The sequence below is a fragment of the Dermochelys coriacea genome, chromosome 21 (assembly GCF_009764565.3).
Source record: "Dermochelys coriacea isolate rDerCor1 chromosome 21, rDerCor1.pri.v4, whole genome shotgun sequence".
Lineage (NCBI taxonomy): Eukaryota > Metazoa > Chordata > Testudines > Dermochelyidae > Dermochelys > Dermochelys coriacea.
The window spans coordinates 17,007,585-17,032,950 of record NC_050088.1 but is presented as its reverse complement, the minus strand read 5'-3'; the positions used below and the strand labels follow the sequence as shown (position 1 = coordinate 17,032,950).

Genomic DNA, 25,366 nt, shown 5'->3' with positions numbered 1-25,366 from the left:
TCCTTGTGAAATCAAGGTCTTATTTTACCAATGCTATTTGAGAATGTAGGAGATTAGCTACGTGGTGGTTCCTCCCAGTAGAGGCCTGTGACTACAGTTCTGTTGAGTGGGTGGCTCTTTAAACCTTTGAATATGGTTGAGGGTGGATCTACCTGTAGTTTCACCTTGTCTTTCCTATTTTAAAAATTAAACAGTTTCATAATGAAGAAATTAAAACTTCTTGTTTTTTGTGAAATAAGCAACTGAGGTAGCATTTTTTTAATACAGGCATTGAGAGACTCTGAGTAGTGCAGAGAAGGAAACTTGCTCTGGCAAATGGGAATACTTAAGACATCAATTTCTGCAAAATTTACTGAAACAGAAAACTTGTATTCTTATGCCTTTGAAAAACCTTTCCACTGTGACTCTGAAGTAGAAGCTGTTTCTGTCTCCAGCATTAATTTCATGGTTGCTTTTTGCTTTTTCAAGCCACAGCATGAAATTGACAAGACTGATCAGTTTCACTGTTGCTATTCCTTAACTTGTGGAAGTCCAAACACCAAGAAAATTGGGTCAGTTTCCTTTTGCTGTTGCTTGGGAATGGTCTGAGCAGCAGCAAAGGGGGGCAAGGGGGCTTTTTAAGCCAGGAGGAAGATCTCATAATGGAGGCTGGGTAAGGTTAGAGTAGCAGAGCCCTCTCTCACGTTCCAGAAGGCTAGGCAGAGGGAAAACTCATCCTTCCAACTGCTGGGAGCACGAAAGTTTCAAATCTAACATGAACAGACACATAAGGTGGACCCCCAAGCAATGTCCAGAAAGCATCCTTATAGGAATCCCAGCATCATCTCTTTCTAGTAGCAAGAGTGGGAGGCTGGACTTTACCAGCCAATTGTCTGCGGACCTTAAAAAAACAACCATACTAGTCAGACCAATAGGCCATCTAGCCAAGTATCCTGTCTTCTGACAGGTTTCAGAGTAGCAGCCGTATTAGTCTGTATTCGCAAAAAGAAAAGCAGTATTTGTGGCACCTTAGAGACTAACAAATTTATTAGAGCATAAGCTTTCGTGAGCTACAGCTCACTTCATCGGATGCATCCGATGAAGTGAGCTGTAGCTCACGAAAGCTTATGCTCTAATAAATGTTAGTCTCTTAAGGTGCCACAAGTACTGCTTTTCTTTTTGTCTTCTGACAGTGCACAGTACCAGATGCTTCAGAGGGAGTGAGTGGAACAGGGCAATTTCTTCACACCAGTCGTGATTTTTATAGATCCCTATCATATTCCTCCTTAGTTGTCACCTTTCTAACCTGAACAGTCCCAGTCTGTTTAACTTCTCCTTGTATGGAAGCTATTCCATAACCCTAATCATTTTTATTGCTTTGTACCTATATTCACTCTTCATGGAGGCTTCCGCACGCTATTGTATTTGGATTCTCTCATTGCTTCAATGGACAAGTGTTCAGTTGGCGTTGACTTAAGCTCTGGGTTTATTTGGTTTTATGACTTCACACATGGGAAGCGAGTTTGATCCTGGATTTGCAAATACAGTTGCATGTTTTGCGAGTGTAGCGGTTGTTGAGGGGAGAGTTTGAGGCATTGGCCTTATGACATGCTCTCTTCTCCTGCAGAGATCTCTCATGCCACTCCTCAAAAGTAGACACACAGCCTAATGGCACTGACCTCTCCATATAGGTCTGTCCAGTGCAACAAGTTCCCACTTTTCAGTGTCTAGCATGCTTTGAGATTTGGCCTTCATTGTGCCTTTATATCTAAGGATAGGTCGACCTTTAGAGTGGGTTCCTGTGCTCTGTTGGCTGTAGAGAACTGCTTTTGATATTCAGGAAACCTCCATGCAGACCAAGTGCTTGACCCAGCAAGCTGGGGGAGCGTGCTGGATGAGCATGCTTTCGATGCCAGAGATTTGACACCTCTCAAAGACTTAAATGTTGGGGCTCCTTTTGTACCCCTTGATGTTGCAGATGGATTTTAGGCAGCGAAGGTGGATGCTCTCCACTTGTTTGATGTGGCATCAGTACAATGTCCATGTGTCGCAGCCATGGAATAGTGGGGTGCGTACAACAGCACGGTAGATTATCTTGGTTCTGAAGCAGACTCCGTGCTTCCTCTGGAGGAGCCTGTGGGTGAGCCTGCCAAATGCCAGTCTCATCATCCAACATGGCATTGCTGGAAAGCATGCTACCTAGGTAACAGAATTTCCTGACCGAATTGAGGGGTGTATTGTTAATTGTGACCATGGGATCATTGTGCTCATACTGCTGCTGATCTGGTGTTGGCAGGTAAAGGCTGATTGTAAAACCAAAGCATTTTGAGGCATAGGTAAAGCAGTTCACGGTAAGCTGAATGTCCTTGGGCGTGTTTGCAATGAGGGCACAGTTGTCAGCAAACAGGAGCTGTTCTAATAGCTGTTTGTTTACCTTGATGCAGGCCCTGAGTCGCTGTAGATTTAATAGACCCACCCCCATCCAATCAGAACTGGATGTGTTCTTCTCCCTCCATCAAAGTCCTGGAACGTGAACAAGAACATGGCTGAAAAGACAATGGCAGAGAGAATGGGAGCCATTATGCACCCTTGTTTGGTGCCACTGGTGACGGGGAAGGCGTCTGAGTCACCACACTCCATCACCCTGTCCATCATGCCACTGTGAAATGGGCAGATGTCAGCAATCACCTTCTCTGGGCAGCCACATTTAAGAAGGCATTGCCATAAGCCCTTGCAATTCACAGTGTTGAAGGCCTTGGTTAGGTCAGCAAACACTATATACAGGTCCTTGTTCTGTTCACGAGCCTTCTCTTGTGTTTGTCAGGCTGAAAAAGTCATGTTTGTGGTGCCACAGCCAGCACCAAAGCCACACAGTGACTGAATCCAGTAGGTGAAGGACAAGCCTGTTGAGGACAACCCAAACAAGGATCAGACAGCAATGAGATTCTGCGATAGTTGTCACAGCTGGATGTGCTTCCCTTCTTCTTGTAGAGATGGACTATGAAAGCATCATTATACTCCTGTGGCACCGTACCCTATTCCTATAGAACCTTGAAAAGGCTGGTGGGTTTCCTGATAGGTGGGCAGCTCCACATTTGTACACTTCAGGTGGACACTGTCAGGGTGTGGTGACTTTAACTTCATATAAAGAAAGGTACATGGGCAGCTCCTCCAGGCCAGGACACGGCTGGAGTGAGTCAGTGGCATTGTCAGACATGGTTCAGGAGATGATCAATGTACTTTGCCCAGTGAGAGAGAATATTGTCTTTGTGTGTGAGCAACCGGTTACCATTGGCTGAAAGGACAGCGACTGTACCACTGGTTTTTGTGCCCCACATAGCGCTCAAGGTCTTCGTGTCATGCTTGTCAGCAACTTTCTGAAGTTCTAGAGTTTTCTGCTCCCACCAGTGGTTCATCATCAGGTTTGCAGTGTTTGGCCTGACGCTACCAGGCCTTCCTTGCTGATTTCTTATCCAAAATGTAGGACTTGTGTGTGATGTGCATAGTCTCCACTAGCCAGTCTATTTCACAGTCACAGTCATTGAACCCGTCTTGGAGTTTCTGCCTTACAAAGCCAAGTACCTTGGATGTGACATATATGAGCTTCTGCCTGGTTGCCTCAGTGTCTGTGGAGTTCTCTGGTACTTCAGCTAATGCAGTCTCCAGTGTCTGTTCCAACTTTGCTTGTTTACTGGGGTCTTTCATGGCAGCTCATTGATCTTCTTTGGTGGTTTATGGTGTCTTCTAGGGGACTCTGAGAAGTGTAGCGACATGCTTCTCGCAAGCCGATGGTCTGACCAGCATTCGGCTCTTCTCAGACCATGAGTGATGTTGCACATCTTTAATGTCTTTAAACTGTACAATTACATAATCCATCATGTGCCTATTTTGATCTGGGATGCATCTATTTTGTCTTGGCCTGTTGGAAGACTGTGTTGGTAATGGTGAGATTGAGCTTGGCATACTTGGAGACAAATAGTTGGCTGCTGGAGTTTGACCTTCCAATGCCATGATGGCCTAGCACCCTATTCCCCATGTCAGAACTGGCTCCCACACGGGAGTCTCCAAAAAGGCCTGCTCTGTCACCTCAGGAGGATGAGCTCCATATCTGCCCTACTCAGTGGAGAACGACCGTCACCGTAAGGCCGCCTGTGTGCAGTCTCGTGACTAAGGACTGCCAGCAGCATCCTCTGCCTGTCCCCGTCACCACAGCATTTGGGTAAGTTGATTACATTGAGTGAGTTAAATGAGTTTGGCTGAACAACCAGCACTATGAATGGGGGTTTAAGTGAGAGAGGCTTGCACAGAGCCTTTCCCATGCTCTCACCCAAGCCGCTGTAAATGCCACAAGCATGGCAGCTGACATGGGTGCAGGATTTGTATTCAGAGTTGTCTTTCTCCTAGATGAGCTGCTGAGCTGAGCTAAAAAGCCTCATCTACCATAATCATACTGATTGGCCAATGACTACTTTTACCACACAGATTGCCCTTGTATGCCATCGCAAGATATGTGCTTCATTGACCTGAGTATTATAATCCCTGACTCATACTTTTCATCTGTAGATTTTAGTAAGTCTCAGCTCCATTTTAGAGATGGGGAAACTGAGGTACAGAAGTGAAGTGACTTGCCCCAGGTCACAGCCAGCGGCAGAGCCAGGAATAGAATATAGGTCTTCTGACTCCCAATCCCACTCTGCCTCCATGCATATTCCTCACGGGCCTTGTCTGCAGATCTATAATCTCAAAGGTCAGTGCCACTGAAACTTGAAAAGAAAAGTAGGATTCAGATATCTGGAGATCAATGCTTGTGTTTCCATGGCTTGGGTTAATATGATGTACAACAGCACATTGCCTTTATAGTACCATTCTTCTCTGGTTCTCAACTGCCGTACAATTAGTCGTGGTATGTGACTAGAAGAATCCTGCTGTTACAGGAGATGGTGCTGTTCCTTTGACTTGACTTTTCTAGGAAACAAAATACAACAAATGCATCTTCCCTGGGTGGGACTCAAAACAAAGAAATGTCCTTTATATCCTATCCTAATCACCTGTTTACTGGTACCAACTATCATGTGATCCTGCCATGGTATTCTAACTAAATCAAGGCTTTGTGTTCTGATCTCTGATCCCTTAGCTCTAGGGAGAAAAACTAAATACTTGAAGTTGTTGCAAGTCAGCCAAGTCAAATACAAGTAGGGCATCTTGGAATAATAGATTTTGCTCTCTTGCAAATGAGTTTCATCTGGGCTCTTTTTGCTGCCTTTCCATGGCACTACTTGGGTGATATGTAGTGCCTCTCAGGCAGTTGTAGAAATGTCAGATATTTGTCCTTATATTTTTTCAAACATGAAATCCAAATGAATGCATGGAAAAATAGTGTCTGTGGAGGGGATGACACCGATATAAAATTAAGCTCTTTTCTTGGCTGCAGCCCCTCCTCTCATTTGCTAGGGAGTATGGAATGAGAACAAAATGAAGATCCAGAAACTGCTGATTTTTAATCTGTTTGCCTGGTGACTTAATCTGTGGCTTTGGGCAAAGCAAAGTTACTTAACCTGACTTCTACATATCTGCCAAAGTGAGATAAGCTATCTCACTTCTGCATAGTTATGAGGCTTAGTCACTGTAAAGCTTTCAAGATGGTGAGTGTTATACAGTTGGGTTAGGAACTTTCTCCTTTGCACCTTCCCTTAATCTGAACAGCTGTGAACTCCATACCTGCCTTGGGCTGAAGGGGGAGCTTTTATCTCTTTGATGATTCCAGTGGTGGGTTCTGTCTCATCTTACTTTCCCCATGACCCCTGCCATGGAGTTGGAGCTTAATTTGTTACAAAGCTGCTCTTTACCCTCAAAAAGCACTTAACATTTTTGTTTGGGGGTGGAGTGACACTCTTCAAACAGCAGCATTGCACTGCAGGACCTGAGGTTTGGTTTCCTTTCTAGGATTCTCAGACCGTGTATGTGTGTGGACATGGTATAACTATCTTACATAACATTTTAAATGTGGATTTGTAAGGGCATAATTATAGCCCAGAATGAAAAACATTTCAAGATGTTTAAGCTAGAAGAGGGCATAAAAGGCATTGAAGAGAAACCAGTTAAACGTGCATGTCCATTCACTGCTGGAGGAGGCAGAGACGCTGAACATCTTTTCCATACTTTTAATTAGTAGCTAGGATCTTTTTACATTCCTTCTATGTAGTGCTATATTGCATCCCTTCATTGACTCTCCATCTAATTCAAACTTACTGGTTTACTAATCTCGCATGTCAAATCATTTGTGCTCCCGTGTCCCCCTCCATCTTCTTGTTGTACTGACCCTTTCGCTTCCAGTGTTTGGTTTCCTGTTTCCATCATGCTACTTGCCTAGGCCTGGATCAGTCTGTGTTCTCATCCACTACTAAGCTCCCCCTTCTCGTACTTTCAGTCTAATTCTCCAGTCCCCAAGATCCCTGCAATGTCTTGTCTTGTAGAGGGTGAATTTGGGATTATAGGTGATTTATAATGTCTTCTAACCTTTGCAAGCAGCCATCTGTTTAATCCTGCTAAATCCTCACCTGTAATTAGAAGCTGCTTTCCACTCATGCCATGGTGTCACTGTGGGTTGGAATTGAGGTTACTCTTGTTCCTGCCTAATTTACCATGGCTTGCACTGCTCAGAGGGCCAGCAAATGACCTTCTGATGTTTAAGCTACAGCTGCATTTCAACTTTGTCCACAGCCAGGATCATTAGAAACTTTTAAAACTATTTCACTGAGACTTGCACATTCACCTGACTCCAGAAGCTGGAGTTGTAAGAAAAACACTGTCAGGGGAGTGGTGATACAGCCAGCTGTGCTGGCAGGCTCCATCCAAGTCCATTATTAATATAGAACCAACATGGAGCAAAAAAAGCCGCTGTGCCCACCTCTGGGTGGGGGGGCTGTAACTCAGGACTCCTGGGTCCAGTAGGGGCTGCGGGGTGGTACAGTCCTGCCCCTCACACAGCGCCCGGTGTAGCTGGTGGGAGTGCGGAGGGACTAGGCTTCCTCGGTGTGCTGCGCCTTTAAATGCTCGGGGGGGGCGGGACTTGCAGACATTTCCAGGTTGCAAAATAGGTTTCAGAGTAGCAGCCGTGTTAGTCTGTATTTGCAAAAAGAAAAGGAGGACTTGTGGCACCTTAGAGACTAACCAATTTATTAGAGCATAAGCTTTCGTGAGCTACCGCTCACTTCATCGGATGCATGCAGTGGAAGTGAGCGGTAGCTCACGAAAGCTTATGCTCTAATAAATTGGTTAGTCTCTAAGTTGCAAAATAGTGTCTGTCAAAATTCAACCAATTAAAAAAAACCTGCTCTGTGCATCCACTAGCCAATCAGAGAACGGTCGCGGGGTAGATTAGGCTTGGGGGAAATAAGATTAACCGTGTGTCTAGCCAATGAGCGAGGCGTTCTGTGGTAGAAGGTGGTGCTTGGGCCCTATGATTGACAAGGAGGGAACCTACTCAGAAGGTAAAGGTCTGCTCAGGCTTGGCCCACGTGACGTTGCTAGGGGGACGGTGGGAGTGCTTGCTAGGGTAGAGACGGACAGCTCATGAAGCCAATCAGAAGTGTGAGGCTCTCGCGGCCACACGAACGGGGAACGAGCCATCAGGGAGGGCGGGGCTTGTTTCCTGGAGCGGAGACTGCCGTTTCCTTTAACCAATGAGACGTGGCAGATGGGTGCGTGCTGCCCAATGGGGTGGCTGTAGGCGGGGCGCGGCGAAGCCGGGGTCCGGGCGCTGGCAGGGGTCGGGCTGGTGAGTGGCGATGAGGCTGCGGGAGGCTGCGCTGTGGGGGACCCTCCTGCTGCTGCTGCTGCTGCTGCCGCCGCCGCTGCCCGGACGCGGCCGGCTGGAGGGGGCCCGCGCCAGGCTCCTGCGGAGGCGGCGAGCAGCGGAGCCGGGCTGTGGGGAGCTCCGCGGGTTCGAGCCCGTCCTGGGCAACAACACCTACCAGGTGAGGGGCCGGGACCCCGGGCCGCCAGAGCGCCTCCCCCCCGCCGCTGATGATCTTGCCCTGCCCGGAGTAGGGGCTGCTGCTCTGCCAGCCGTGCCTGTCTGGTCTTGGGGACTCCCAGGCTGCCTCGGTCTGTGCCTCTTAGCAGAGCCCCAAGGGCAGCAATTCACTGCAAGAGGAGGAAGGTGGGGGAGCTCTTGTCGGGGCCCCCGGGAGTGCTAAAGCTGGCCCTCCCACCTTGTTTTCTAGCACTGATTCCTCTAGTGCTTTCAAGACATCTCAGCATACAATCGCGATGGGGGGTTAGGGGGGAGTTGCTTGGGGACTGGGCTTTGTCTGCACAGCCAGGAGCTGAGGGGTTAAGTTTGTGTAGAGCAGGTTCCTGCCACCTGAGTGTGTAATATGGCAAATGTCAATGTGACCTTTGGTAAGTCACTTCCTACGTTGGTGCCTCTGTTTCCCCTCTATTGAATGGGGATAGTGGACCCCATTTTGCCTGGAGTTAGAGAGGAATCTTTAATGTCTGAGCACTTGGTTTACCTGCATGTGTCAGAGAAGGCCAGAATCGGGCTAGTCTGTGCGCTATAGCAGGGCCATAGATGGAAGACAGAGAACCCTTGAATGTTGTGTTAAACACCTTGATGTGTCTTCACCTGAACAGCATTGTAACTTCTCCCTGACTTTCAAAGTGAGATTGAAAACAGGGCACTCTTCTGATGCTGAGTGAGCGGCATAGGGGCCCGTGCTGCTGCTCCCGTGAGATTAAGCGTCTGAGGCACTGAGTCTTGTTGCACCTTGGTGCATCCTTGGAACTCTGCAGCAGCAGGTGTTGTTTTTTTAGAGGCATCTGTCATTCCTCTTTCGCCCCAGTCATCGGAGAGCCACAGTTCACTGACTTGGTACAGTGCAATTTCTCCAAAGATTGCACCTGTATGTGTACTGCAGGAACCTGTGCTCCACTGACCATGGGCATAGGGGCATAGAATCAAAACTGTAACAGGCCCTTAACTATAGCAGGGCAATTCAGTGCTGCTGGTGCATTAATAATCTGCTGTAGAAAATCCTATTATTTGGTTCTTTCTGTACCCCTCCTGTCTCTCCATATTCCCTTCATGGCTTTAGCAGATGTTTGTTTCACTCTTTGTGTTTTTCTTTGTGGTTTAATTCTGTACCTGAGATGTATTACCTTTTGGGGATCCCCTGAGAGGCAGAACTGTGTCTGGCAGGCTTATCTTCCCCCCCTCCCCCCACACCTTACCTGCCTCAAATAGGTGAGCTTCCAGGCTGCTTGGAAAGGCAGAGGTTTCCTCTACTCATCCCACAGAGCCTCTGGGCTCCTGCAAGCTGGGCAGAGAGTCCCCCTACTATTCCCCTTCTTTCTCCAGCCTCCTCTTTGAGCCCTTCTTTCCCCTAGGAGCAGCTCCAGTGTTTGCCTCTGCTTTTAGCTTTCCAAATTAGCAGGTGCTGGGAGAAAAAGACCTAGATTCTAAGGCCAGAAGTGATGATCCTGGTCAGTTTTGCTTACTGACTGCAGTATTCTCAGTGCTCTTGTTAATTTCATGCTGCTGTTTGGCAAAGCTATGAGCAGAAGTAGAGGCACTGTCTGCAGACTCGGGCACTGCATCGATTTGCATGGACTTCACATTTGGAAGGTTTTCTTCACAGCCATAAGGACCAAAGCCTTGGATTCTGTAGCAACTAGTGGCGAAGTCCTATCGCTCACCAGTCAGTAGTAAACTGACTTGCCTTGGGTTTTAAGCCCATTTCTATCAGCCTCTTCTGAACCTGATGTAGGATCAAAAGTTGGGATTTATTTGCTTACTCTTCCTGACATGTTGGGGATATTTAATCCCAATGTAATATTACATCATTTGTGGGTGCTGTATCCTGCCTTTGTGGTGGATGTGCTCTATGGTATAATGGTATTCTGCAGTGTATCTGCTGTCATCTTATTCTTTTTGGAGCCTGTGGTGAGACTTAAGTCTTCTCGGGCTTCCAGAGTTGGCAAAGCCCTTTACTAACACTGAGTTTAGCAACCCAACCTCCCTGTAACACAGGCAGTTTTGTCCCATTTTATGGTTGAGAAACTGAGGCTTAGAGAGGGCAAGTGTCTTGTCCAAAGCCAGCATGTGACAGAGCTGGGAACAGAGCTGATTCCTGTTTCTTTGTCTGACCCACAATCCCATCCTCTCCCCCTTCAGTGCATAGCTTCTGTGGACATGTAAAAAGCACTTCGTGTCTAAAAGAAACAGGCTGTGTCAGAAATCAGCATTGTTAAATAACATGGTGTCTCAGCCCAGAGAAGAATATGAGCATTTGTTTGCTAGGACTGGCAGTGTTTTGTCCTAGCCATCTGCGATAGAATGGATTGTGCCTGTTGGAGACTAGAGAGCGAGCCATAACTCTTACACTTTTATTATGGGCCTCTGGACTCCTGAAGTGGGAGTGAAATCTGGTATCTTCTTACATAATTGTCAGCCTCTCTCTTTTTGTTTAGCTTGCTCTCCCCCGGGCCTTGAGGGTCCTCTCCTCCCAGAGTCTTCTGCTTTATGCTTGAGAGGCCCTACAACTCAGCTATGACTGTGTGTGTCTGTGGGGAATATAGTCTGTTCCCTGGGGGGGGGGGGGGGGAAGAGGGTCTGTCAATGTTCAGTCCAGGGAGGCCTGGCTGGAGCTTTCTGTACAACTGAAATGCTGCTCCCTAGTTGGCCAAGTCAGATGTCACGAGACACTCCTTCCATCCCCTCCTTGCGCAGGCCGGTTAAAGTAACTTCCCAAACCCTCTGCAGATTGCTGGCTGGTAAACAGCTCTGTCTTACAGCAACACTTCTTCCTGGGATTCTCGCTGTACTGGGATGTCAGGTCCAAAGCTTCCAAACAGCAGCATGGGTGAGGAGAGGACCAGTGGGTTTAATTCTGTTGATTGCTGGGGTTTCCTTCTCTGATCAGATGCTGAAACGTGTGCCCATGTGTGGCTGCCTCCTGAAGGGTTTGAAAACTTCCTAGCTCAGGAGTACACCTGCAAATCCAGGGTGGGGTGAGGCAAGGCTAGCATCAGCCTGTGTGCTCTCCTGCCTTAGCTGCCAAGTTAATGCATAGCAGCTGCCAGCCGGCTTGCGGAATAATAGCAGCTCCTCCGCCCTCTGCAGGCGTTTCTTCTGGTTAAACGTGCCATATGGGCAGACCTCTTCGGGAGTGAAGTGTTTTCTTACCTTATATGTCAGAGGCAGCGTGGCCTAGGGGCCTGCACATGGGACTGCGAGACAGCAGCTCTGGGATTTCCATCCTAGCTCGGGCACTACACTGGTTTTACGCCTTGTGTAAGCCACCTGAAAGTATTGCAGAAAAACCCACTGCTGGCAATGCTTTAGCCTTACAACACGGCCATGTCTAAATACAACAGTAAGGGAATGATGCTTGAGCTTCCCTGAAAGCTGTGGCCCGGACATCATACAAGGGAGCTGTGCCCCATACTGATGCATCGCAGTAGTTTTGTCAGAAACCATGTGGCTGTGGGGACAAGAAGTGAGATGGCCAGTTGCTTTGTGCCATCGCTGTCCCTGGAGCAACACTGGGTCTGCCCCTCAGTTTCTCAACTGTAAAATCGGAGGCTACCCCTACCATTAGGGAGGGATATGGAAAAATCGTTGATGCTTGGCGAGCAATTTGAAAATAGAAAGTGTTAAACAGCTGCGGAATGTTAAACCGAAGGGGAAGGCCTCGGAGCCGTTTGTCCGGGATTTGGGAAGCTTTCTGTGTGCGATCTCTTACCTACTCAGTGGCATTTTGGGTTGCTCGCTGGAAGCCTGGCAAACAGCTTTTCTCTGAAATGAAATGATTCTTTCCCTCTAAGCAGGGTGAGGTCCCAGTTCGATGTGAAGAAAAGAGACTTGCTGGCAGCTGACATGGGCCCTGCTCCAGCCCTGCTCATGCTTGAGGACATTTCATTTATTCTGTGTTCAGAGCAGCAATCGTCCAAGCATTTCCCAGCAGAGCCTGAATTTCCAGTTTAGAAACAGTGTTGACCAGCAGCGTAGGACATAGGGCAGCAGCTTTGCGATGTGAATGCGGCTCTGACGGTGGGAAAATGGGAGAACTTTCTGCTGTCCTGCTTGGTCCCTGCTGTACTTGTCAGCCTTTTGCACTCTTGTCCGAGCTCGATCCGTGCAGAAACCACCATCCAGTTCCACTGAGCCATCGTTGGCTCAGTGGAGCTGGGTGGTGGTTTCTGCCCCACTGCCTCTAGGTTTGGGAAGACACAATGCTGTGTTTGCAAGGCTGGGAAGGTCAAGTTCTGAACTCCTCTGGTTTCCGGGGGGGATGTTGTTTTGAATGATCAAGGGCTGCAGATGCAACCAGCTACGCTTGCTGTGTAATTAAACGGGAGAGATGGCTTTGCTGAGTGCCGGGTCTCTCGATGCTGCTGTCAGCGGGGACTAGCCTTCCCAATGGCAAGGGACAGGGCACCTGGATAAGGAAAGGCTTAAAATAAAATTCCTAGCATTCCGTCTTCTCTTTATCTACCTCCCAAATGTAATTTAATCCGGTGGTAATGAATACCCAGCAGGGATATAGTGCTCCCATTCTGAAGACTTCCAGTGTGCTTTGTAGGAATTGCATTGGCTGCTTCTGGGGTGGAGCCCAGCAGTTGCCAAACAGCCACACTGCTCCATGGTTTGGGAAAGCAATAGAGAACCTTGTATCTAACAATGTAGTGGGTGTTGGGATTGGATGAAAACACTGAGGTCAAAGCTTCTATTCTTGAGGAAAAAGTACTTGAGGTCTCTAATGACCATAGGTAGTCAGGTCCTTGCATTTAGATCTTTCCAGAGAGGAAGAATGGTCCAGTGGTTAGGGCTCTGGCCTAGGACTTGAGAGACCTGGGTCCAATTCCCAGCTCTGTCACAGACTCCCTGTGTGAGCTGGGGCAAGTCACTTAGCCTCATTTTGCTCAGTTCCTCGTCTGTGCAATGGGGATAATAATAACTGAGGAAGATTGGAAGTGCCCAGATAATGGCAGTGCAGCCATCTAAGTACCTTAGATATCGTATCAGAAAAATGGCTCCTATAGCATCTGGATTTTCATCAAGGATGTTTCTTATCCAGCTACAGCACAATCCAAGCCTGTGGGGTAGATGTGGGCTGTGGTTAGATGGGCAGGGTCTTCTAGATTTAGACTGATCCAGTAGGTCAGCCTGGCTGTTGGCAGGACTCGGGCATTACTATCCCCTGTATCACTGTACTGGATATACTCTTCTGACCTCGTCCTGTATTTTGCATTTCAGGAGCTGGGTGGCTTGTTTATGTGTAGGGGAACAACATGTCTCCCAGGTGACTGGGTGGAAAGCTTCCTCTCGCTGTAGATGTATTGCACAGTCTCCTGTTAGCACATGCGGTGTGGACATGCTGGGGTGTATGTCAGAACGTGGCTGTGCAGCTTTCAAAAAACCCTTAAACCTTGGCAGAGTGCTGAGTAATGGTGATGCCAGACTGCAGGAGCTGGGAACGGATGCTAATCTCAGTGTCTCAGAATCCCAGTGTGCTGACAGCTGCATTTCAAAGCACGATCCCTGTCAGGATAAAATACAGGGTTAGGAAGGACAGAAGAGGGGGCTCTTCCCTTCCAAAAAGCAAATCTTAGCTCAGTCGTTGGAGACTTGAGACCCCTGTGCTCTCTGCCATATCTACCTTCCTGCGGCACTGATGGAGGGGGCCTGATGTGCCAAAGGCTCTTAATAAAAGGCCACAGTGACACAAGTGATCCATACTTCTCACGGTTTGGTTCACCACAGGGGTGACTTTTTTTCCTCTGCCCTTCCCAGGGAAGGGGTCAAGGTCCTGCCCGTTCAGCTGCTGCTCCAGGATTTAATGGCACCAGTACATGCTGAACCTGAACCCAGCCTAGCTCTCCACATTGTGATTTGATTTGTTGCCTTCTGTCCTGTCTGGTGCCTCCTGCACTAGTCCGCACTGTCTGCTTATGCTCAGGCATATTGCAAAGGCCTCAGATGCCTAGCAGGGTTTTTCACTCCTACCATAAATGAGGATTTAAAGTCTTTGCACAGCTGATTGTTCACAGGAGGAAGTGAGCACTGTCCAGGCACAGACGGGATAGAACTTGACAGATCTCGTCCCTGCCTAGCTCCTTTAACTTCTCTTCCCAGGTGCTTAGTGCTAGATAGATGCTCTCTAGGGGGTCAGCCTCGCTGATCCCAAAGGTCCAGTCCACCTTGGAATCTAGGACAGTGTGAGCCATGTGCGGGCTTGTCTGCGCAGGCACTTTACAGCGCTGCAACTTTTTCGCTCTGGGTGTGAACCACCATTTCCACCACCACCACTCCCCCCCCCCCCCGCCCCAAGCGCAGCAAGTTTCAGTGCTGGAAGGTGCCAGTGTTGAGGGGCGCGGCTTCCCGCACTGGGCCACTGTCAAGTGGGTGGCTTTTTTTTTGTTTTGTTTTTTTAGAGCGCTGGGAGAGAGCAGCAGTGCTTTAGCCTTGCCAGTGTAGACTAGCCCCGAGTTCCCCCGTCAGCTGTGAGCTGAGGCAAGGGATGCCACTGAAGAGGATGCTTTGGCTGTACAGTCCCCCTCCTCGGACGGGATGAGTGCCCATGGCTGCTCTACGCCAGCTGTTCCTGTGGGAGCAGCTGGGGCCCTTGCTGTGTGCTTGCCATTGTCTCAGCTTGTCTCTTGGGAAAGAAACCACTAAAGGTTGGCTGTGGGTGGGATGGGGTGGGGGATGGATGGGAAGGAGTGAAAACTGGGTTAATGTTTTCTTAATATGGATACTTGGCATTTCTATAGTGCTGGTCACTGAAGGATCTCAAAGCAGCTTGAATGTCAGTAAAGCTTCAGTGACTAACTCTCCTTTTTGAGATCCATTCTAGAGACTGGGGAGAGCTGGAAATAGGACCCAGGAGTCTTTATTCCCAGTCCCCTTCTCCAGCCCGCACACAGATGTGGTAGGGTCACAGGAAGTGGTGCTGTGGTCCGAAGGGGCACTCTAATACTGGAGCAGCATAGCTTTCCTGGACTGCTCCCTTGGTTGTTCCTGAGGATAGCTGTGTTTTCACTGGGGGCTTTTCCCCTAGGCCCAGCCTCCTCGTCCAGCAGGGGAGCTGTCGGACACAACTGGCTAACCTTTCCTATGACAATTGGACGTGATGTGCATTCTCTTGGCTTTGGAAAATGTCCCTATTTCATTAGATGTCGTGTTTGACGTTGTGTGTTGTGAAGATGCATAGCACATCTGGGCCTTTATTTTTAGCTATGCTCTTAAGAATGTAACAGGGTCAAATCATCTTTAATAAGACCTGAAATATTAAACACAAGGGCATTTTTCCTACTAGTTTTGCCAGAGACTTCTCTTCGAGCTTCTACACATGCACCTTGGAAGGCGTTCCCCTTCAGTTAGATCACACCAACACCGTTGCATACTTAGCCAGAGCATGCTGCTGTTGCCTTCTAAGGCTCCTGTCACTGTAATCTCCTTCTCTAAGTTGTGTTGATAATAGAAGAGCTGATCAAATGGACACTTCTGCTTTTTTAAAAAAGCACAACAAAGCCTGTGTGTCCTGGTCAGTTTCCAATTGATGTGCTAGCTCCTAGCTCAGCGGTTCACAAACTTTAGCAACCTGAGGACCCCCGTTTTGATTTAAAAATTTTCATGGACCCCAAAGTCAGCTTCTGTTTTTCCCCAGAGGTGCTCAACCCCTGCTCACACCAGGCTCCACCCCTGCCCCTCCTCTTCCCTGCCTCTGGCCTCCCCTGTCCCTGCTCCTCCTGTTCCCTCCTGCACACTGCGGAACAGCTGTCCAGCGGCATGCAGGAGGTGCTGGGAGGGAGGGGAAAGAGTTGATCAGTGGGGCTGGTGGCCCCGGACATGACTCGCAGACCCCCAGAGGTCCGTGGACCCTGGTTTGAGAACTGCTGTCCTAGCTCCCTAAAGCCTTCCCCAATAGCAGTTGGATTGCACCATCTTTTACGCCTTGACCTCAGCCATTCCTCTTGGGCTGTTGTGCAAGCGCTGCATGACCGGCTGTTTGTGTGGTGCTTAGCAAAATGAGATGCTGATGTTGGTTGGGTTCTCCAGGTGTTACTGTAATGCAAATAATAACAAACAGCTGCCATGTTCCATCCCAGAGGTGGTTGCATTTCAGTGCCCTGGGAAGAGATCTCTTCATGCTCCTTACCTGTACACTATGGTATTGAGGCTTAGCTGTTAAACACTCTGTGATCACTTCTAAAGTGCAAAGTAGCTTTCCTTCTGCCTCCCTGAGGGATGGTCAGTGTTGAAGTGAAATGCCTTTGAGTTGCCAGCACCTGTGCTAAGGAGTTGTGTGTGTAACCAAGTTTTGACTGCTTGAGAGGAGTGCGTCTATCCTGCTTCTAGTCAAGCAAGCCCTGAATCCGCCCCCTAACCTTCTAGCATGGTGATATCGCTGGGTGTGCCAGCCTTTCTCATGCAGAGAGTCCTCCTACGTTTAGACAGCAAACTCTGTTGCCACTTTTGTGCTGCTGCAGATGCCACTCCTAGAGTTCCTAGTTCAGCACCTGCACTCCTGCCGTGGGCCAAACGTCATCTCATAGGAGGTGGGAGGACTGCTCTCCACAGAGCCCCTTCTAGCTGTAAGAACTCATTGCAATGTACTTGTAATTAAATGCTAAGCCCATCTCTTCCATTTCTGCATGAAGAGGAGCTGTCATGCCATTAAAATAGTCCTTTATTAACAGAAACTGAGCAGCGGGGGATATGCTACCATGAAGCTTGGTTACTGATGGACCTGTAGGCTGAAAACGCGAGGTCTTTTACACTGCTGTATAGCAGAGGGGCCTCCTGTCACATGGCCATCCAGTGAATGATTTGATGGCCTCATAACATGAGGCCTGGCGAGATTAAAGCACAACTTCGTTCCCAGGGAAACAGAACCTTCCCAATCTTGCTTGGCTGAAGTGGAGGGGGTTAGGAAGCCTGTTGGGATTATCGTGAGCCATGTGCCAGGGGAGTGCCTCGGTGCTCTCGGAGAACTCTCTCTGGCTCAAAGCAGCATCTTTATGGAGCTGCTCCCTCCTGGGAGGAGGGGAGCGAGAAGGCGGGTTTGCCTGGGGTTAGGGATGGCTAGGACAGTAATGCAGAGTCGGCTTCCGTGTTTGGAGGTGGCTGGTAGGGAGTTTTTTGCCAACCATTTGTAAATTTCCCCCTTGGGTTTCCTCTCGCTCGTAGGCCCTATGTTGTCTGGATTACGTTCACTTTGGCATGTCTGTGACCCCTCTTGGTATCCCTGGTCCAATCTGTCACGCACATAGCTAATTTACATTTCTTCCATTTTTTTAATGAGATGCTAATAGGTGTCTCTCAGATGAATCCGCTAATCCGCACTGGCTCTGGGGAGGAGGGGCACAGCTGCCCTGACTTCTCTCCCCTTTTCTGCAGCTCACAGGTTCTGCTCTGTCTGCACTGTACCATACCCATCCCCCTTACACTGACACACCACTGAACGGATGGGCCAGCCCCTGCCCCCTGTATGCTGTACATGTCCTTTCCTCTTTCCTTCCTTTGCTCGGAAAGTCCTCTGCCGCCCCTCTCTCGTCCAGAACTTTCCTCCTTCACCTTCCTCATGTGGCCAATCCCTGGCTGTGGCAAGTCCCATGTGTGTCTCCATGTCTTGCTCCTCGTCTGCTGAAAATCCCTCCCCTGTCCCCCAAAGTCCCACTTCCCTCCACTCAAGCACATGATCAGCCCCTTCCTGCACACTCCAAAAGGTGAGACTGCATCAAACTCCACATTGTTCTGGGTCCATTTCAGAGTCACCCAGGCTAGTGACACTCCAAGGGCTTGCTCCAGCCCACGTCTTGGATTTTCCATCTTCTACTCCTCCTGTTTGTATAGCATCAGCTCTCTCTGGTCCAGCTCTTTGTTGGTGCAAGAGCCTTTTCCACGGCCTCCCTATCTCCCTTCGTCTTCCTTCTGATCTCCCCAGGAGAACTCCCTTTTGCACAGGTCTGGCATAGCTCAGTAACCGCGTAGGCACAGCCCTGCCCCTGCACTACTGAGGCCGCAAGGTGCCGATGGCTGTGAAGAAACAGCATTCTGCACTCTCCCCAAGGTGTTGCTTTGGTCTCTGCTCCCCTCCCACCCCCTCCAGCAAAGGTAACTGGACGCCTGAGGCTGAAACTGGTAGCACTTCTCCTGTCGCAGTCAAGGTATTGAGGGCCTCTCACAAGAGAGCATTACAAGGTCCCAGGTATATTTCCATGGTGACTGTCTGGCCATCTCCCAGGTCTTGCCTGTAGAATGCTGGGATTCCTGTTCCCAGATGCACAGGTATTTCAGAGTCACTGCTTTGGGAGGGGGAGAGGTTTCTTTGCCTGCAATCCAAATCTCAGTCTGTGTCCTATCCAGCTCAGCCATTGATCTAGGATTATGGCGCAAGTGCCTGCTGAGCTGTAACATGGAGAGCCTCAAAATGTAGTGAGATTGTGAACAGATTATGAGGCAACCTTTGAGACTGCAGGGCAGGGCACTGATGGCGTTTATTGTTCTGCTCAGGAGAATATTTGTATTGCCAGGTTCCTCCTTGGCACTAACATGGCGCTAGCTAGCTAAATCCCAGCATCGCTGCTCTGCTGGCTTCGTCTCTCTGAAGTCCCTCTGGGCTTTTGAGGCCAGGTCCAGTTTGTCCCCTTGCTTAGTGGGAGTGTTCTGTGCACCTTTTGCTGTGCTCCTGCCTGGTAGCCAGCAGGAGCTGTGGAAAATGCTGTTTGGACGCAGATGCCTTTGCAAGCTGGCAGGGCTGCTCTGTTTACTCTAGTGCTTGTGATAAAGTGCACAGCCCAGTTTTACTGCTCTGCAAGGCCAAACAAATGCACCAGTGCATTTCTCGTCAGTATGGTGCTGCTCTTATGGGTGACTAGTAATGTCCAGCAGGAAAAGAGTCCAGCTCTGTTTAACTTTCAGCCATTACTGCCCTTCTCGATGCCAGCTGGCTGCTGGGGAGCTCCCTGATAGGAGAGGCATTGTTGTTAACTCATGAGGGTGTGGGATCTGGGAGCAGTCTGTGCTGCTCACTCCTGTGTTCTCACAGGGCTGGATTGTAAACGATCTCCTGCTTCATGATGCTTGTGGGGCTCTGGCTTTAGCAATGAAGCCCATTAGGTGAGAGTGACCACACTGGGCAAGCATCTGCACTTCAGCAGAACCAAAAGTGAAATCGGCTTCCCCTAGCAGAGCTGCTATCATGCGTGTGCGTCAAGGGGAGACGCAAGGGGAACCTTACTATGCTTTTTCCATATTGCAATAACTCGCTGATGAGTATCAAGTGCTAAGGGGAAAGGCCCCAGGCCCCTGCAAAGCTTTGGGGTAGAGACAAGATGGCTCTGTAGTTCAAACACGAGCACATCAGCCCCTTGGAGAGGTGGTCAGTGGGGGCTGAACTTAGCACCTTTGGCCCACAAAGCATGAGTACTGCTTTGCTCTGCCTGCCCAGCATAAGCTGTCTAGCGTTACCTGAACTACCGAAGGGGCAGGATGGTATCGAGCGAGAGAAGAGGACTCTGGACACCTGCCCATGAGATCTGCCAAGGAGACACAAACTGATGAGTTGTCACACGCAGGGTGCGTGGCAAAAATCCATTGGGCATTTCAGTAACATCCCATGTAAGGCGATGTGTGTGGATCAGTGAAGGAAGCCACCTGAGGGAACATGAAGCTGGGAAAATGCCCCTGGTGGGGTATGTCTCCTGGCTTTATTGATTCAGCAATAGACTGCACAGGTAACCCCAGGCGACCTGTGATGAGAGGGAGGGAAATACCAGTGAGCTGGACAAATCCTGGCTGGTGGCTGGGTGGTTATTACTGCCTTGGGATGGTGTGTAACCAGGGGGTACTCCGCCATGCAGATCAAATTCCTCCTGATCCTCTCCCCTCCGGTGACAGGAAGTAAAGGGGCTTGTTGCCTGATCTGGGGTGTGGAGCGTGGAAGTTTGGATATGACTCCAGTCTCTTTCCTTGCAGTATGTCTTTGATGACTTCAGCGGTACTGTATCGCTCTCCTGGGTTGGAGACAGCACTGGAGTAAGTAGCGCATTTGATCTGAATGGGCTTTGAAAGGTAACCCTTCGAAATGACAGGTATTGAGGGGAGGTGAGCAAGCCGGAGAGGCAGCTGGGAAGCACCACTTCACTTCCTGGAAGCAGTGTTCACCTTGAACCTTGGGCACAAGCATTCCTGACTATTGAACACTCCCAGCGTTCTGCATGTCCGTACATTTAATCCTGCCTAGGAAGGTCCCTGGTGCGGGCTGGTCTAACACTCCAGCTAAATTACTGTAGAAGCCATTATAGTTAAAAATGGCACAAATCTACATAACCTACAGCAGTGGCGCAACCTACAGCAGGGGTGCAGTTATGCTGGTAGAACTGTGCTTAAACTGGTATCGCTTATTTAGGTACAGTTACAGGAATGAGCTACACCGATAGGACACCTTTATCCTGATGTATCTGTGCCCGCCCTGGAGGGTTGCATTACTTTAACTCTCAGTACAAACCTGCATGTAGACCAGCATGAGACCCCTTCTGCAGCAGCTGCTGCGGGCCGTGGCTGCCATTATGCTAGCAGGGCCCGCTGCCCATTGGCTGTTGTATCTGGCTCTGTCTTGCTCCGGAGGGCCCAACATTTAAATACATAGAAATAAAAATAAATATTTTAAAATTAACCCCCCCACCCCCCCCCGCCAAACTCTTCCATCACCTGCCTCCCCTCTGGGGAGAGAACAAACTGGAGGCAGCAGACATTGGCGGAAGGTACCCAGGTGTTACAGGGATGATGGCAGCACAAGGGTCTATACAGATTCGAATGGGAGCGTTGTGTTGTATGACCCTGACGGGTTGGGGGAGCCGCCCCCTTTTGCTCTGGTAAGAAATGGCCAGCAGGGCTCCTTCCTCTTGAGCTAGGGATGGAGGATTTACACTGCCCCATTGTTGGCCTCGGGGGGTGGGGCAGGGATATGTGCTGCCTCTTCCTTCATCTGCTGCACTGAGACGGCCCGTGGCCCATTGATGCTAAATCCATCTTGAAGTCCCAGCATCGCTGAGAGCCCAGCTTCCAAAATAGATGCCTTATTTGCAGTCTGAATTGGAAGTTGAAGCTAGACAAATTCAGACTGGAAATAAGGAGTAAATTTGTAATGGTGAGAATAATTAACCATTGGAACAACTGACCGAGGGGCATGGTGGATTTTCTGTTACTGCCCATCTTTAAATCCAGATGGGAAGTTTGCCTAAAAGATGGGCTCTAGGAATGATTGTGGGGCAGGTCTCTGGCCTGTGCTATGCAGGAGGTCAGACTGGATGATCACAGTGGTCCCAAGTTCCCTAGGGCCATGCGGGCGCGCAGTCACCGGGGCCTGTACTGCGGAGGAGAGAGGTAAGGGGCATGCAGGGCTGTGGCAGGGAGAGGTGCCTCTCCCTTGGCCATGGGCTGCTGCAGCAAGAAAGGGCTGGGGGGAGTCCTCTCTCCCTGGGGCAGCTTGCACCCCAAACCCCTCATCTTAACCCCAGCCCAAAGTCTGCACCCCCAGCCGTAGCCCTCAGTGCACCTTGCCCCACCCCGCATCTCAACCCTTTGCCACGGTCCCAGCCAGAGCCCTCACCCTCTGCACCCCCAGCAGGAGCCCTCACCCCCCCCCCAAATCCCAACCCTCTGCCCCAGAGCCTGCTCCCCCAGCAGGAGCCCCCTGCCCTAGCCCTGAGTCCCCTTCTACACCCCTGCTACTCATCACCTCCATATTGGTGCACATAACAAAATTAATTCCGCACATGGATGTAAAAAATTAGAGGGAACATTGCAATGATTCCTTCAGGCCTGGGGATCTATGGAAGCTCCAGGCCTTTGAGGAGTGGGATGGTGCTGAGCTGTGCTCTTGTGTGACTAACGCTCATTAGAAGTGTCTGAAAATGGAGCAAGGGAGCTGCTGCAAGGAAACCTTCACAGCCAGCACTGCTCGCTGAGCAGCTGGCGTCGGAGGGTTTGTCTGTCGAGCTATCACAAGGCGGCTGCTCCTCCAACCCCTGGAATTGCCCCTCTAAATTACAGCTCCAGGCAGGGCAGGGCTGGGCTGTCTTTATCAGGCAGAGTAACCTACACTCCTCTGGGCTCCCGCAGGAAAGAACTGCTGAGGCAGCCAGCCTCCCTCACCTGCTGCGTCCTGGGCAAGGCTCTCGCAGAGCAGCTTGGAGGCTCAAGCCCATGTCTGAAGTTCTTAGTCTCCCTAGAGTCATTGGCTCAAGCCCTGGCAGAGTTGGTTCAGCTCCTCAGCCTCCCCATGTGTGGGCCTGCAGGGCAAGACCTTACATCCCAAGGTCTTGTCTGGGCAGTGGACATCAAAGATCCCTTGGCCCTTCTTATGGGGCGAATGGTGTGTCCTAAAGCCTGGCCAACAACCCCGCCCTTTATCAGTGTTGTGCATTGTGCTGTCTATTGCTTGGTGCCTTCCACCCTAGAAGCGGCTGCCTGTTGGAAGGTGAAGGTGCCGTATACTCCTGTAAGACCATCTGTAGATACTAGCTTGTGGCACTTGATACCTTAAAGACATTGGGATTGTCTTTTTCTTGTGAAAAATGGGTTGAGACAATAACCTGCCCCTGCATTTGGCTGGAGGCCAGATGGCTGTCCGACAACAGCACACACAGCCTGCAATTTGGGGGTACCTCGCCAGCAGACTCCTTTCCCGCCCTGGCAAATACAAACCTTTTTGGCCAGCGAGTCCCTGTCTTGCTATTAAAGCTGCTCTCCCTGGGAGAGGGGTAAGAGTGGGGTGGAGGGTTGGTCAAAGCACTAAGTGACTGGACTGAGGCGGGGTATTTAAGGGGCTGTCAACCCCCTTCCCAAGGTCAGTAAATCCAGTGGAGGGGGTATGAGGGCTCCACTCACTGGCCGCCAGGCCGGGGGCGGGGCTGCTAATGAGTTCTCCCTGATGGCCCTCCCCAGGATTGACTCTCTGGTCCTCTCTTTGGCCAGGTTATTCTTGTCCTGACCACATTCAAGTTACCGCTGCTGTTCGTGAGTTTCAAGCAGTCCAAACTCTACAGGAGGTGAGGCTCCCGGTGCCAGATGCATGCAGCTGATTTGATTAACTTGGTGGATTAGCGAGCTGCATTGTCTGGCTGTCGGACCTGTTGCTGCAGCTCACTCGTTCGCTGGAAGCCAGCCCTAAGGGTGGCGTAGCCACTGGGGGAGGAGTTGGAGGGAGGCTGAGCTGCCAGCAGGCTCAGGCAGCTTCCTTGGGGTGTGGTGGGGGAGGCAGGGCTTCTAAACTGGTGCCGAATCACTCCACTGTGTCACCCCCACTGATGGGTGCCGGGTTGCCATACAGGAATGGGCGATGCCTCGAGTGGGGATAATTGCCAGGGGTTGGGTGTATCTTGTCTCTTCCTCTGATGTGCCTGGGAGAGTGTGAGGAATGCAAAGAAACTCTGCCCAGCCCAGTGGGGTGGGCGTGCTGCAGGGTGACAAGAACAGCTCTGGGCTGCTCAGCTGCTCTGGGAATCTGGGTGTTCAGTCGCTGAGACCATTTCCATGCCAGTGAGGAGCTAGCACTCGATGATCCTGGTGTGTGATGCCTGGTCACTCACTTTCTTCTACCAAATCATGCCCTGGTTCTTCATGGGCACGTGTGACCAGTACCCACTGCTTCCCAGACGCCTCTGCACTGATGCAGAGGATTGTGGGATTAGAGCTCATTGGACACTGGAATATTCTCAGTCCTGGGTAAACACCTTTTTTGGGGGGAGGAGCCTGTAGGCTGGAGCTGAGCAATGCAGGACTGGTCTGGTGGTCTTGTGACTCCCTTTTGGGCTGTTCCTGGTCCTGGGTGATTGGAACTCTTGCAGGTTGGCTCCTCCTTAGCTCGAGTGCTGGAAAAGGGGCCATTTGCCATGGAAAGTTTCCGTTCTTTGTCTGGTAGCTGCACTGAGCAGCTGCTTTGAGTTGCCCAGCACATCCCTTCTTTCAGGCTCTCTAATCCCAGCAGTTGTCCCTGAAGCATCACTGACACCTTGTCCCCTGTGCTGCATCCCAAGGTGTCTCCTAGACCAGGGGCTCTCAACTTTTCTCTGTCTGAGGCTCCCCGACATTCTGTAAAAACTCCACAGCCTACCTGTGCCTCAACAACTGGTTTTCTGCATATAAAAGCCAGGGCCAGCATTAGAGGGTAACAAGCAGGGCAGTTCCCCAGGGCCCCACAGCACAGGAGCCCCCGCAAAACTGCATTGCTAAGACTTCTGCTTCCGCCCTGGGTGGTGGGGCTCAGGGCCCCAGGCTTCAGGCCCATGCGGCGAGGATTTGGCTTTCTGCCCTGAGCTCCAGCGAGTTTAACACTGGTGCCGCTTGGCAGACCCCCTGAAACCTACTCCCGGTCCCCTGGGAGGCTCCAGACCACTGCTTGAGAACCACTGCTCTAAAAGAGTCATTATCTACTTTCTTTCCTCTCAGCGAGGACTATGGAAAAACTTTCGTAGACGTCACTAAGCTCATTAACCACACCTTCATCCGGACGGAGCTCGGGATGGCCATCGGACCAGAGAACTCAGGGAAGGTAGGAGACAGACAGCTGCTGATGTGCTCTTGGACAGCATGGACTCCCTTGAGCTGCTCCTGAGTCAGGGATGGAGCTGGCCTTCATGAGGGCTGCATTCATGCTGCATAGCAATGCACTTCTGTTCATTAAAATGCAATTCTCCACATGGCAGTGCTGACTGGTGTTCAGAGGAGGGATGGTGGTGTGCTCTTGGGTACTGCTCCCAACACTCCACTTACCTGCTGGGAGATTGAGGGGAAGTCCTGTCAAAGCTCTGTGCCTCGGTTTCCCTGTCTGCCTATCTCTCTGGGGCTTAGCCAGAGCCTGTGAAGCACGTGGAGCCCCATTGCCAGGAAATGCACGTTCTGATCCCATTGCAGGGAAATGGGGACTGAGTGAGCCACGCAAAGTCCATTGTGTTGGAGCAGGTCAGTACAGCCGGCGCGGGGGACGCGGCCGAGGCTGACTGTCGCAGTGAAGGCGTGTGCACCCTCGCTGACCTGGTCTCCCTCTTGCTCCTTGTCTAGGTGATTCTGACTGGGGACATACCTGTGCCTGGAGGGAGCCATGGAGGAAAGATCTTCAGATCGTCTGATTATGCTAAGAACTTTGCTCAGACAGATCTCCCCTTTCAGCCCCAGAGTCAGGTCATATACCACCCGCAGAACTCCGACAACCTGCTGCTCCTCAGCACTGAAGTAAGAGACAGGACATGTCCCACTCCCCTTGTCTCCGCTTTCGTACATAGCGCCCCGGGTGCGCGGAAAGATGTCCTGGGATGAGTTCTGTAGCGACACCTGGTGGGGTCGGGTGGTAGCATCCCACAAGGGGAAGAATGA

General features: G+C 50.4%; 1 protein-coding gene across 1 annotated transcript in view; it reads left to right on the top strand.

Annotated features, from left to right (window-relative positions):
- Positions 1 to 7,735: 7,735 nt before the first annotated feature.
- Positions 7,736 to 25,366, top strand: part of SORT1 (sortilin 1) — a 36,704-nt gene continuing 19,073 nt past the window's right edge. The window contains exons 1-5 of the mRNA XM_038379507.2: positions 7,736 to 7,955; positions 19,967 to 20,026; positions 22,970 to 23,043; positions 24,443 to 24,545; positions 25,055 to 25,225. Of these exons, the coding sequence (XP_038235435.1) occupies positions 7,767 to 7,955; positions 19,967 to 20,026; positions 22,970 to 23,043; positions 24,443 to 24,545; positions 25,055 to 25,225 (597 nt within the window). The 5' untranslated portion in view covers positions 7,736 to 7,766. The remainder of the gene's footprint in view (positions 7,956 to 19,966; positions 20,027 to 22,969; positions 23,044 to 24,442; positions 24,546 to 25,054; positions 25,226 to 25,366) is intronic.